This window comes from Phoenix dactylifera, chromosome 17 (assembly GCF_051530095.1).
Source record: "Phoenix dactylifera cultivar Ajwa chromosome 17, Ajwa_hap1_PhDact_Kaust_v1.1, whole genome shotgun sequence".
Taxonomy (NCBI): Eukaryota; Viridiplantae; Streptophyta; class Magnoliopsida; order Arecales; family Arecaceae; genus Phoenix; species Phoenix dactylifera.
Genome location: NC_143206.1, coordinates 7273342 through 7287677, shown reverse-complemented (window position 1 = coordinate 7287677; position 14336 = coordinate 7273342). Strand labels below are relative to the sequence as shown.

The following is a 14336-nucleotide window of genomic DNA, read 5'->3' as shown; positions in this document are numbered from 1 at the left end:
ATCGAGATGAAAGTCTAAAATGCCATGACTCATGAACCTGGACATGGAAAGGTTAAATAAACAGTAGTTCAAGTATTGTTAGAAGGGGATCATTTAACTACACAGATAGCATGCATGAGCTTATGCAATAAAAAAACTATGCAGCCTGACATGTAGCAGATGTTCTAGTATGGACTGTGGAATCTATGATTCTCTAAAATCCAAGTTATCAAAATAGGGGAAAGAATTAGAAGAAAAGAAAAGGAAGGCATTGGAGTATGTTAGGGGAGAATGCAGAGGGGTCGCTGAGCCATGGGATCTCACTCCCAACACTCCCGTAACATGCTCTCCGCCACCACCCCCGATCACCCTTTCACTGTTTTCGTCCGCCGCTAGGCCTCTGTCATCATTCGAACACCGCCCTCTGACACACTTGTGATGCCCTTGAGAAGCCCTTCCTAGTATGGTCAAGGGGGCATAGCTGAAGGTGCTGATACATTAAAGATGCTAAGGTTGCTAAGGGCGCTGGATATGGTTCTGTACTATTGGTCTAGTGTACCATTGATCTTGTACAATAGGTTTAGGATATAATTAGGGGTCAAGAAGTGGTAGATCCGGATCTAGATTTTTTTTTTTAGTTTTTTATTTGATTTACTAGGTAGAAAATATTATTTTAATTCTTAGTTCGCCATATCAGCAAATTTAAAATTGACGTGCAGTCACGTCACTCTAGAGGACAGGCGACATTGAGCTTTGTTTGCATGATTTTCTGATTTCGTATGATTTCTTAACATTCGTGACTAAATTTCCACATGTTGAACTTCATTGTCTTGATTGCTAGCACCCTAAAACTTCATAGCACAAAAATACATTTTAACTAATAATTAATAGTTATCATAAGAATATATATTATGGATACTGTCTATTATTATAATAATATATTTGATTTATAATGACAAATTATTTCATGGAGACTTAATTAATATAGTAATTATTTTTATAATAATTTAATAATATTTAATAATAATTTAATAATATCATTATTTTTTATTTTAATTATAAATATAGTATGATAATTATTATAGTATAATAGCAGAAAGCAGTTCATTGTTTTCAAGGCGGTAACTTTAATAGATCATGCTCTAATCTCCGAGCTAAGCAGGCTCACATAACAGAAATAGAAATAATATAACAAATAAAAATAGTGTATAGGAATTTAAGAAACTGCTGGATCTTAGCTTAGAGCATTTCAAATATATAAAAATTAAATAGAGATAGTTTTTGCAATGACAACTTCAATTGCAGTATTTCTAATTGCAACCTGTAATTGAATTACATGCAATAGAGGTGTAGGCATAGGAATAACCCCCAAAGAAAACAGAACAAATAGCAGTAACTCCTAGGGAGCAGCGAAGCTACATTTTTTGAAATATATGAAGGGCATAAATATGAGAGGAATTGTCATGCAATCTACACTCTAGATTTTACCTCTAGGATCCTCAATCCGGTATCTGTGCCCAATAATACAGATAGAGGTGCCAGCAACAAGAAATTTTGCTTCTCTTTCTCTTGAAGCTTATCAATTCACTGCCCAGAAAAAATGGCAAAGAGGGCAAAAAAACATCAATGCCCTCAGGGAGGCCCTCTTCCAAGAAAAATAACCTTTTAACTCCATTCTTTTTCCTCCTTCCAGATTAACCAGAGAAGTGCCAAAGCTTGTGAGAAAACATCACGAGTAACATTTTCTCATAAAAGCAAACAAGAAAAACATGCTAATGAGAGTAGTATTCTCAATCAAATAGCTGTTGTATGATACTACTTAAAAATGGTTAGAGCACCCAAAGTGGATGTTCAAATAATTAATGAACACTTCATCTTTCAATTATTTTTGGTACATAAAGCAGAAGTACTGTCCAAAGTCTTCAAATACAATATTTATATATCGAAGGATATGAAATAAAATAAGGTTAAGAGAAAACAATCAACATCACATTACATGCCAAATAACGTCTTCTGAAAGGCAGTTAAGCTTATCTCTTCCTGGTGTCCCTTTAAATGCGTAACAACAACAAAAGCAAATCTATCAGGAAGATTCATACGAAGCCACTTGATCATTGAATGTTTGGAAATCTTTGAAAAGTTTATCCAAGGCATAGTATGCCGTTTTTTCTGTTATTAAATTTAGAATAGCAAGAAGTTCCATGCTGAAATGATCGACAAGAAAGCAGCTTGTACCGTGAACTCTCTTAATTCATCCTGAAGCTAAATTTGCTGCTCATCTGACATAGCAAGAGAAAATAAAATGAGAAAAAATGAATGAAAATTTCCAATGTGTATCCCTCCAGCTCCCACTTGACCTCTTATCCCTAAAAAATTCTTGTCAGAATTAATCATGAATTGGTTCATATTAGTTTGTGTGAACAGTGTAGTGTGGCTACCATCTCATATTAGGAACCGCATTGGTGAGTATGGACAAACTGATCTAAACTTGCCACTAGATTCCCCCAGCAAGAACGAGAATGTGAGGGAACATAAATAATTGTACTCACTAATTTCAGTTTCATTTGAGAGAGAGAGAGATGGGCTTGTACCTGGAAAGGACTGGGATGACATTAAGCTGTAGATGGTCTTCTAAAGCAAGAAAAGGAAGGAAGGAATGTGCTGAAGTTGCCCCTCCTCTTAGACGATATTTCAGTACTGGGGATGCGTGAGATGAGGTCCCAATACGGTCCTCCTCTCTTGCACTGTCTCTCCAGATCGGGGCAGCCTTCAATGGCTAGATTCTCAAGTCCAGGAAGTCGTCGTTGTAGACCTTTTGGGAGTGATGACAACCGAGGGCAACAGCTAATAAACAGATCCTGAAGGGCAGTGAGGCTCTGCATCTCTTCTGGCAGAGATGATAATTTGTTGCAACCGTTGATGAACAGAGACTCGAGTGCAGCGAGCTGTCCCAGCCCTTGTGGCAAAGATTCCAAGCCATGAAGCTCGCTGATATCCATCTTCTTGAGTGCTGTTAGGTGCCCCAGATCTACCGGCAGAGAAGTCAGGCTTGGGCAATCTGAAATATTGACACTCTCAAGAGAGGTGGCATGTCGCAAGCCTTCTGTCAAGGAATTTATGTTGGGACAGTACCCAACTTTCAGTGATCTGAGGGAAGCAGGCAACTTGGACAATTCCAGCAGACCATCACAATGTTCAATATCGAGCTCTTCCAGGTTTGGTAGGAGTCGCAGGGCTTCCATCAAGAAATTCAATTTTGGGCAGTGGTAGACAGTCAGTGATCTGAGGGATGCAGGCAACTTGGGCAATTCCAGCAGACCATCACAACGTGTAATATCCAGCTTTTCTAGATTTGGTAGGAGTCGCAGGCCGTCTGTCAAGGAATTTATTTTGCGGCAGTAGCCAACATACAGTGATCTGAGGGAAGCAGGCAACTTGGGCAATTCCAGCAGACTATCACAATTTCTAATATCCAACTCTTCCAGGTTTGGTAGGAGCTCTCCATCCCCTGATGATGGCGAGGATAATGGCAAAGGTGACGGGCCAACCAACTTGTTGCAATGATGGAGACTTAACATCTTCAGTGAGTTCAAGCCACGAAACTCCTTCTCCGACCAGTAGACCAGATCATCACAATGTTTCATCCTCAAAGATAGGAGAGAAGTAAGGGAAGAGAGTGTCGTCAGACTACAGATCAAGCCCGACTTCTTACTAGTAGTTCCATTCATTTCTAAACTTTGGAGAGATGGTAGCTCTGGCATGGTCATCAAATTTGGGCAATTGATGATCTTAAGCTCAGCAAGGTGAGGAAAAACCAACGGGACTTCTGCAGTTCCTTCAAACTCTGACCACTTCTCCAAGCTCTTCATCGTATGCAACACTAATCTTTTCAGTGAGGGGAATGGTCGCACTGTGCCATTGCTTGCGTTGCCATAGATGGTGCTGCTGCGGATGTGCTTGACGCTATCCATCTTAATCATGTACAGAAATTTAAGAGAAGGTAGCTGCCACAAAGGCGGGAGATATTGACATCTTGTGCAAACTCCCAGATAGATTTCAACTACATGTTGCAGCAATAGAGAGTCCATCATCCATGTTGGAAAGCTGCCACCCCCGTAGCGCCATACTTTCAGCAGTTTTAAGCCATCATGAGGTCTAAAGGCTTCCGACACCTCTTCGGCATTTTCTGCTGGCAAAACATCTTCTTCGAAACATTCATGGGCACTTTCTTCATAGCGGAAAGGGAGATACCACTCAACCATATCCCAGCATATTATTAATGAGCAAAGGTTATGTTTGGAACTAAGATTAGCTTCTTTAGCATCTGCTGCATCCCTCACATTCCTCAAGTTATACAGCTCTAGATGGCCACCGAGATTTAAGCTATTCAACTCACCTATACGCCATCCAGCATCATTTCCTACAAAATATTTGGTCAACGTTCGCAGGCTGCTCAATTTCCCGATACCTGCTGGCAGGTGCTTCAGACTAGGACATCTGTCAATGTAGAGATGCCTCAGGCTACTCATATTTCTTATGTTTTCGGGCAGCTTACGTAGATTCTTGCAGCGAGAGAGTTTCAGAGTTTGTAGATTGAAAAGTGTGCTGGTGGCATCCGGTAATGCTTCAATAGGGTTACCAGAGAGGTCGAGGTATCTCAGATGTTGCAAATATGCAATTGCAATAGGCAGTCGTTTGATATTAGAATAATGCAGATCCAATGCTCTCAAGGACTTTGGGTTTGATGAATCCGCAGGAATACTAGCAGAGAATCCCGGGCACCGGAGAGTGCGAATATTTGGATAATTATTCAATTGAACTTTCCTAAATGCAAACAAGTGACGGGCTTTCGTAGACATATCTTCCCACCTGGCAGGGTCCAGTGTGGCAAGGCATTCATTCCCCATAATGGATCGCGCCAGATCGTGCATGAGGTCATGCATCTTGCATCTTGTTTGATAATAAAGACGCCCGTATAAGGCATTCTCCCCAGTTTCCTTGATATCCTGAAAGAAGGATCTCCAAGCCAACTCATTAAAAATCTCATGCCCTTTGTCTTCCAACTCCTTTCTTCCATAGGATGGAATGAATCCGTTGGCCATCCATAGTTGAATCAACAAATCCTTTTCCATCTCATAATCCTTCGGAAATATGGCACAAAAAGCAAAGCATTGTTTTAAATGGGAAGGCAAGTGACTGTAGCTCAACCTTAGTGCTGGCAAGATCCCATCTTCAGCGACCTGCAGATCCCAAATCTCGCTATCCCTCACGGACCGCCATTCCGACTCCTGGGTCTCGGAATGCATTAATCCCCCCAGTGTATTCACTGCCAGAGGCAACCCACCACATTTCTTGACAATCTCCTTGCCGATGGTTACGAGATTTTGAGGCTCTTCTGCTCCCCCTTCAAATGCTCTCTTCCTAAACAATTCCCAAGAAACATCCGCAGTCAAATACGGTAGGTAATAAGTGCCGAGGGTACCCATTATCGACGATGCCCGCTCACTTCGTGTAGTCGCAACAATCCTACTCCCTTCTCCACCAGTTCCTAGTAAAGTTCTTAGCTGATCCCACTTTGCCTGATCCTCGTTCCAAATATCATCTAATACAAGTAAGTACCTCTTCCCACTTACAACTTCTCGAAGGCGGCGTTGTAACAACTCCATGTTTGATAGCTCGCACTGAACCCCTGTGGCTGAAGCTATTATTGCTTTAGCAAGTTTTGCAACATCGAACTCATCCGACACACAGACCCATATGAGCGGCTGGAAATGTTTCTCCACCCTCTGATCTTTGTAAATCAATTGGGCCAGTGTGGTCTTACCCAAACCCCCCATCCCAACTATGGGAAGGACTGCAACATTCTGGTTGGTATCATGATCCAGTAGCAACTTCACTATTCTTTCTTTATCTTCCTCCCTACCGATGACCTCTGACTCATCAACATAAGAGTGGGTTTGTGGCCTGTCCCTGTTTTGGGGTTGGGTTTTGACCTCGAAACCAAATTTATTTCCCTCGTCTGCTAGTTTCTCTATTTTTTCAACAATAGCATTCAACTTTCGCCCCATTTTAAAACGAAACCAAATTGGATTATGAAAAGAAAAGAAGCTGCGCACCCTTTTTGTCATATCGATCTGAATCTCTGCCTTCCGCCGCATTGCTTCCATATTGAACTCATCCAGGATGTCGTCTGCTTCGTAGGCTGCATCCTTCAGATCTGCCAACCAGCTCTTCACAGCCGCATCCTTGACTTGTCGCTCCTCTGCATCTCCAAGTTTGGACTGGATTGCCAACAGCTTTCTTTCCAGCTTTTTTAGCTTCTCATGGATGCCCCACATCACTCCAAACTGTTGGAGAACATGGTCGGTCGCCTTCCTCATTACCACCGGTAGCAAGGCTGAGAGAAGCACGTCAGCCATTACTCCAGGCTGCAAAGAGTCTCTCCGATTGATTTGGGAAGAAGAGTTGATGGATGGAAAAGAGCGTGACCCAGTGGAAATGCTCTCTCTCTTTCCGCTAGATCTGTAGGTGCTCTGGAAGTTTTTCTCCTTTGCTCTTTTTTCCTTTCCTGCTTGATGTGAACAGAAAAGTCAATTAATAGTGGTCCCAACGTCTGTTTGATCAAGTGCACTGCATGTTGTAACTACAGTATTACAACTATCCATTATTTCAGTTTTATCTTACCAAAACAAATTACCGCCACGTCAATGAACATTCGTGGCTACCATTATGTGATTTTAGGAAAGATAATCCGAGGATGTTTGGCTGAGAGATTTGATGTGAACGGAAATAGATGCCTCTTATTTTATTATTTTATTGGACGTTTTAAGAAGAAATAAAAATATTTTAATTTTTCAAAATATAATCTTAGTTTTTTTTATATTCACTTTAATAACTTTTTTGATTTTGATTTCAATGATGAACTAAATATATTTATTTTAATTTTTATTTTAGTTTATTTTGATTTTAATTCCAGTTTTATTTTGGATTGCGAATTAAATACATCTTTGGTGTCGTCCATGATTACGCTTCTTCCGGCCGTCGCCTACTATGAAGAATATCTTTTCAACAAAAAAGAAAAAAATCGAAGGAAGAATATTGCTTCTTGGTGGTTTCTTTTCCTCCCGTCAAGTCCTCACATTTGAATGTGTCAAACAAAAAAAGTCTTCGCGTTTCTCATCCTTGCAGTGTTGTTTAAGTCAAGGTGACAGGACATGGCACCACCACCAGAAAAAGTCTGGAAACGGCTAAAGCCTAAAAGGGCTCCCAAAAAGAGCATCTAACCACATATCACTGGAGTGGCAGCCGGCCTGCCGTTGGATTTCCTTATTATCCAACAAAAAAAGGAATATTTTTTAACACGGTCTCTGTTAGGTCGTCAAGATGGAGTTTTCAAAAAGAGAAAAACGACCAATGCCCGTCTGACGAAATTTCCGCGAAACTTTCTTTGTCGCTGTCACGATGGCTCGTCTCTTTGAAATTCCAACCTACCCGTGGATAAAAATCGCAACAATAATTTTGCCGAAGGGACCACAATTCTTACGTGCCTTATGTGTGGAAAACTTTGGCTGCACACTTCTAAGTGATCCACATTGGCAATAAGATAATTATCCTTAGGCAGTTATCTTCACTATGGATAAGACTCTATTTGAGGGAGCTGTTGGAAGTAGAATTATTAGAAGTAGAGCTTTTATAAAAAGCTATTTGCTGTTAGTAACTACATTTCTAAAGTGTTGTGGCGGTTTAACATTTGTTTGGTAAACAAACTGAGAAAGTACTTTTGTATGACAAAATGACCATCAAGAACATTATTAGTATTATACAAGAGAGCATAATAAAATATAATATATATTAATACATAAATATATGATATAGTATAATATTAATGTAATGTAATATAATATTGTTATAATAAAGTACTATAATATTGTATACTATAGGATAATAATTTAATATAATATTAAATTATTTAACATAACATATCAATGTATTATGATATAATGTAATATAATATTATAGGGGGGTCGGGATGGCGGGCCGCAGCGCCTGCCGGGGAGGCGGCGGCCATGGCTGCCCTTTCCTCCCCTACCTCTTTTTTTTGTTTGTTTTACTTTCCACTGCCCGATGGCTGTGGTGGGTCGCAGCGACGAGCCGGATGTCCGTGCCGGCTCGCCGGGGCGACAGGCCGCAGCTGCGGCTGGGGAGGCGGCCACGGATGGTGGCCAGCGTGGTGGCTGCCACCGTGGGTAGCCACAGGCTGCCTCCCAAAAAAAAAAAAAAGGGCCGGCGGCATTGAGAAGAAGAAGGAGATAGATGTTGGGAATTGTATCCTAAAAGTCAATCGTCAGTGTGTTGATGATTGAATTTTGTAAATAAATTGACAAATTAATAAAGTGTTATTTGGCATTATTCATCATTTTATTGTACATCTTCAAATAAACTCTTATATGTTGAAGTCCTTAAGACATATTTTATGATAAAGGAGGATTTATCTTCGAGTCCTTAAATCTGTTCGCGACCAAATGATATGCTGTTACTAGGATGACAACATAATCGAGATTAGGTCGTTGTGTGACATATACGTTGGTTGTCCTCTTAACCAAGGAGTGTGGAGACACTGATATGTCACACAGGTGAAGTGTAGGAGTACATTTCACTGAACGTGACCAATTCCGGAATGCTCTACTATCAAGAGATGTTCCGAGTGGATATGGGTATAAGTATCCCTCAGACCTGAGATCACCACAGTGATTAGCAAGCAACTCACTGTACTTTGGTACCGGACTAGCAGAATTTCTAATTCTGGGATGGAAGGTTACTGGGTACAGTCAAGTATTTACAAAATCAGTGCGTGAGTCAAGATGGAATTGACCCTTCCTAGAAACAGGAGATAATGCTTTGAGTTCAATTTAGCAAAATCTTGGCCAGGGTAATCCTTGTGAGGAGTCACACGATTTCTAAAGTTGATCACATAAAGGATATACTTATTACAGATTTGACAGAACTCTGAGGTCATCCTGGCATTAGGAGTCAAAGGGATGAACTATACAGCAACCATAGTTCAGAATTCCAGAATATTTGCTTCGCATATATTCGGCCTATCCGGATGTCGGATACCATTGCTAGATGGTCACATCGATTAGTGTAGGAAGTCGTTCTTGTACTACCGACTTAGGTTCGAACCTATAAGGTCACACGCATAGAAGTTTCCTGATTGATCAAGATGGCTGAAGAATGATTGAAAATCATTCAGGGGTAATTTGGTCAATTCGATTGGCAAATTATCGTAAAAATAATTAAAGTAATTATTGGAGGATTAATTAGTAATTAGATTACTAATGAATTCAATTTGATTGAGTAATTGGACTAAGGATGAGCCAAATTGAATTGGAATCAACTCTGGGCTCAATCAGGATTTTTGACCTGATTGGATTAGGTCTGAATCAAGAGGACTTAGGTTGACCAAATTAAATTAAATTAAATTTGTGCTTAATTAGAGATTGACCTAATTGGATTAGGTTCAACTCAAGGTAATTGGACAGTCCTAATAGTTAGAATTTAATTAAATTAAAAGGGTTTGATCTAAAATTGTTCGAATCTTAAAATCCACATGTCACATATCCATGCATGGCACTATGAATTGATTTTTTAATATGATTAAAAACTAATTTAATTTATTTAATGGTGCCATGGGACATGTGGCACACATGAGGGACCTCCTTCATTATCAGATGGGGCGACATGGAGAGATAAATTCATGAAAAGAATTGGATAAGATCAAATTCTCTTTCTTCATGGCGCCATGACATATGTCATCCTTATCTCTATCTCACTTCTAATTAAGTTTGAATTTTGAATTCAAACACCACAAAATCACCACATGACCTCTAATCTGATTGTGGGCGTGGGAGATTGATTGTAATCGAAAGGATAAGGCTCCATGATGAAGGGTGATGATAAGATCAAAGACATCATGGCGCCATGCATTCAAATCGCCCAACTCCGTTTGAATTTGTTTTTTGAATTCAAATTCCACAAAATCAAAACCATCTTCTGATGGTTGGCGTGTAAAAGGGAGGAGAGAGAGGAGGTGGGGCGACATTAAAAGGAGGTCTTCATCCTAGTGGCCGAACCAACCAAAAACCCCAAGAGAGCAAGCCTAGCAAGAAAAGAATTCAGCCATTTGATGAGAGTACAAAAGTGAAATTTTCATATTATCTTAATTAGTATTATAGCTAATCTTTATTAATAAAATTAATTAATTAATGTTTTATTTGTGTCTGAGTGCATGTAATTCAAAAGACCCAATAACGTTGGATTTGAGCTCAATGCCTGGCAGCCCGTGCTCAACAAATCCCTAGCGTCTCATCTGAGCCTCACGTTGCCCGTCATCCATCATGCAATCCATATCACTGCGTCCAGCTGATTCAGCCAGCATTAGTGCCCGCGTCATGAAGATCCCAGCTCATCCACAACGGCCATCCACATATTCCATGCATCCGTTCGGTTCATCCCAGCAGCCGAACAACTCCCAAACCGTCCGCGTCCCACGTATTCCAAGCGGCATCCGATCATCTGCCCAAGTCTTCAACTTCTCAACATCCCTCCACTTCCTTTACAGCAAATGAATTCCAGCCATTAGAGGAGTCTTCTCAGCTTCCCAACCATCGCCACATTCCATCTGTTCGAGCCAGCGGCCGTGAGGAGCTTCCCAACGTTCATCATCTCCAAGCGTCTCCCCTGTTTCTTCCCAACGGTCATCCACATTCCATTCTTCCCATCATTCATCTGAAGAGTCTTCTCAAACATGAAAATAAATTCCCAACGGCAGCAAAAGGGAAGAAGCCAAATCTTCAACCGCGCCTCAGCAACTCCCTATCCGATTGTATTATCTTCTTCCAGCCGTTACCAGCAGGATCATTCCACCCCGCGTCTCATCCGCTCCCAGCAGCGTTCCAGCTTCTCCAATCCGCTGAAGGTGTCTATAAAAGGAACCAGGAAGGGGCTACGAGGGAGGAGGGGTGAGAGAGGCAGAAGGGAACCAGAGGGAAGCCAAACAACCACATCTTTCTTCCGATTTTTCTCAGCCGAGCGAGGGAAGAGAAGAGGACAGCCGGCCGGATCCATCCAAGTGTTAGCGGCTCTTCCCATCCCAAGTCTTTGCTGCCGGTGGAGGCAAAGAAGAGCCGAGGACGGAAAGGAGAGGAGGGGGAAGCCAACATCCACATCTTTCCCGGTCGGCAGAGAGAGCAGGAGGAGGCCACGGAGGAAAGAAGCCATCCGGTGGAGATGGGGAGCGTGGAAATGAAAAGAAACAGAGTGCTCTGTTTCTAAATAAAAAGGGAGAAAGAGTTTATGTTTTATTCTTTTTCTTTGCTAAATCCTTTTTACAAAAATTGCTTCCATCTCATATGAGTAGTTAAACCTCTTTTAGCTAAGGCTAGGGAAAAGCCTAGCATTTTCTTCATGTATTTCCTTTAATCATCAATGGAATTTTAATGTTTTTGATTTAATTTATGGTGCAGTAGATTGATAGAAATTATTTCAAACTTATATATTTCCTTTGATTTGTTATTTCCCCCGGGTATAACAGATGCTTAGAAATTCCTGTAGTTTAAAATAGAATTACTATAATGCTGCCCATAAAACTAAATCTATTTTATTATAATTAATAGGTAATTTTAAGAAAAGCATGATGAAGTGCTAGGCTGAATCCTGATGCCTTAGTTATATTTTTGTTAATCCAAATATTATTCAGCCTTTAGTTTTTGTTCACTGTCAAATCCCTGTGGATTCGACCTCGGACTCACCGAGAATATTACTTTGCTACACCCTATACTTGGGGTATTCTATATTTAATTTCTCTTTTTTTTAAAAAAAGCAAGATTAAAACCGTAGCAAGTTTTTGGCGTCGTTGCCGGGGATTTGCAACGTGCGAACGAGAACAAGGCTGCAAATTTCAATTTTTAATTTCTAGTTCTTCAATTTTTCTTTATTTTTAACAAGGTTGAAATTTCAAATCTTTTCAGATTCAAGGACGACACAAAGCAGGACTAGTAACGAGAAAGATCAAGATCAAATTTTTGGATTCCCGGAGTGAACAAACTCCGGCCGTGAGCAAGTTTTTGGCGTCGTTGCCGAGGATTTGCAACGTGCGAACGAGAACAAGGCTGCAAATTTCAATTTTTAATTTCTAGTTCTTCAATTTTTCTTTATTTTTAACAAGGTTGAAATTTCAAATCTTTTCAGATTCAAGGACGACACAAAGCAGGACTAGTAACGAGAAAGATCAAGATCAAATTTTTGGATTCCCGGAGTGAACAAACTCCGGCCGTGAGTATTTAAATTATTTTTCCTATTTTGTTCATACTAGTCCTATTTTAATTCCTAGATTAGAATTTTACTCTTGTTAAAAAAAATAATTAATAATTAAAATAATAATAAAATAAATAAAAATAAAAATTAAAAATTAAAAATTTTTTTTAGCTAGTTTGCTTGATCAACTATTCAAATGCAATTTAATGTCATGACATAAAATGTTAAAAATCTTCTTGATTGTTGCATATAGTATAAAGCATTTGCATAAAATAATCTAAGGGTTGAACCCATTAAAAAGATAAGATCGGAATTTCATCACTCGTCTTTAGCCCAAAAATCATCCCAGTGCATAAATATCCTAAGCCTAATTAAAATCAACTAGACGTTGGCCCCTAAGGATATTCGAGCTCAATAGGACGAAGACCACTGAAAGTTGCACCAATTTCGCTCTATGGCCCGGGTCGATGTCTAGGCAAGTTTTGTCCCTCTAAGTGATTGACGGGAGACAGTTTCTGTTCGAGGAAAGTGGGTCTTAAGTGGGACCTTTGCTACACGCATTGTGACCCCTCCACTTACCTGGGAGCTTACCTGATCGACTAAGGTTACTAGACCGGATTGGAGGCTTAGGTGTTCTCTTCAAACCAGTTAGGAGCTGTCTAAAATTTTTAGGAAAACATTAGAAATTATTGGGTGATGTTTTAATGCATAATTTTAATTAAATTTTTGTTCGTGTGTTTGTTTAGATCTCTTTAGGTGGTACTTGTACCAATCCAAAAAAATAATAATAAAATAATAATAATAATAATAAATAAATAATAAAATATATAAAATAAAATAAAATTTCAGTATATGCTGTTGTGGAAGAGAGATAAAACGAATAGATTATTTCGAGTTGAATCAAGAGATAAAAATTTAATTGTTCAAAATTCAAATAATCAAATGGAAGATAATGGTAGTAATCAGGGAGATAATGAATTTCAAGATGACTTACCTATTAGAACGCTTTGTGATTATCTACAACCCACTAGGACCAGTACCCCATCCTGTATGGTTATTCCTACTGCTGCGGGAGCTTTTGACATGAAACCAGGAATAATCCAATTACTCCCAAAGTTTCACGGACTTGATTCTGAAAGTTCCTATTTGCACCTGAAAGAATTTGATGAAGTGTGTTCAACACTTCATTTCAATGATGTCACTGAAGAGGTAGTTAAGCTTAAGTTATTTCCTTTTTCTTTAAAGGAAAAAGCTAAGTCATGGTTACACTCCTTAAGGCCTAGGACCATAGCTACCTGGAAAGAAATGACACGAGAATTTTTAAAGAAATTCTTCCCAACACATAAAACAAACACACTTAGAAGAAATATCATGAACTTCGCACAAAAAGATGGAGAAACATTTTTTCAGTGTTGGAAAAGATTTAAGGACCTTTTGCTTGCTTGCCCACATCATGGATATGAAATTTGGAGGGTCATTAATTTCTTTTATGATGGTTTGTCCTCCAATATGAGATAATTTGTAGAAATGATGTGTAATGGTGAATTCATGAGTAAGGAACCAAATGAAGCCTGGGATTATTTTGATCTTTTAGCAGAAAATGCACAAGCTTGGGATACAACAGATAAAAATGAAAAATCTAAAATAGCACCTAATGCAAAAGGAGGAATATATCTTATTAAAGATGATAATGATGTCAATGTAAAAATTGCTAATCTGACTAGGAAGGTTAAAGCCATGGAATTAAGCAAAGCCAATATAGGAAAAGCACAAACTATTGTTGAAAGTATATGTGGGATTTGCGAGAGTAATGTACATGTGACCAAGGATTGTCCTACAATCCCTGCTTTTCAAGAAGTGCTGCATGATCAAGCAAATTTCACCAATACTTATAAAAGACCATTTCCAGAAACATATAATCCTAATTGGCGAAACCATCCTAACTTTAGTTGGAGACATGGACCCACTGCCAATGAATCTCAAGAAAATTCTGTTCCTACTCCTTATGTGCCACCACATAGGAAATCCCTTGAAGATACTTT

The 14336-nt window shown here is 39.4% G+C and overlaps 1 protein-coding gene and 1 non-coding gene across 2 annotated transcripts; both read right to left on the bottom strand.

Moving 5' to 3' along the window:
• Positions 1-1789: 1789 nt before the first annotated feature.
• LOC113461917 (putative disease resistance protein RGA4) lies at positions 1790-6550 on the bottom strand. The gene is made up of 2 exons (XM_089928101.1): positions 2571-6550; positions 1790-2258 (listed from the first exon to the last, which is right to left on the bottom strand). The coding sequence occupies exon 1, from the start codon at positions 6396-6398 to the stop codon at positions 2592-2594; it is 3807 nt and encodes a 1268-aa protein (XP_089784227.1). The 5' UTR covers positions 6399-6550; the 3' UTR covers positions 1790-2258; positions 2571-2591.
• Positions 6551-13647: 7097 nt separating this feature from the next.
• Positions 13648-13754, bottom strand: LOC149751017 (small nucleolar RNA R71). Its single transcript, XR_016398937.1, has one exon. It is a non-coding gene; the product is annotated as a small nucleolar RNA R71 (small nucleolar RNA).
• Positions 13755-14336: the final 582 nt, after the last annotated feature.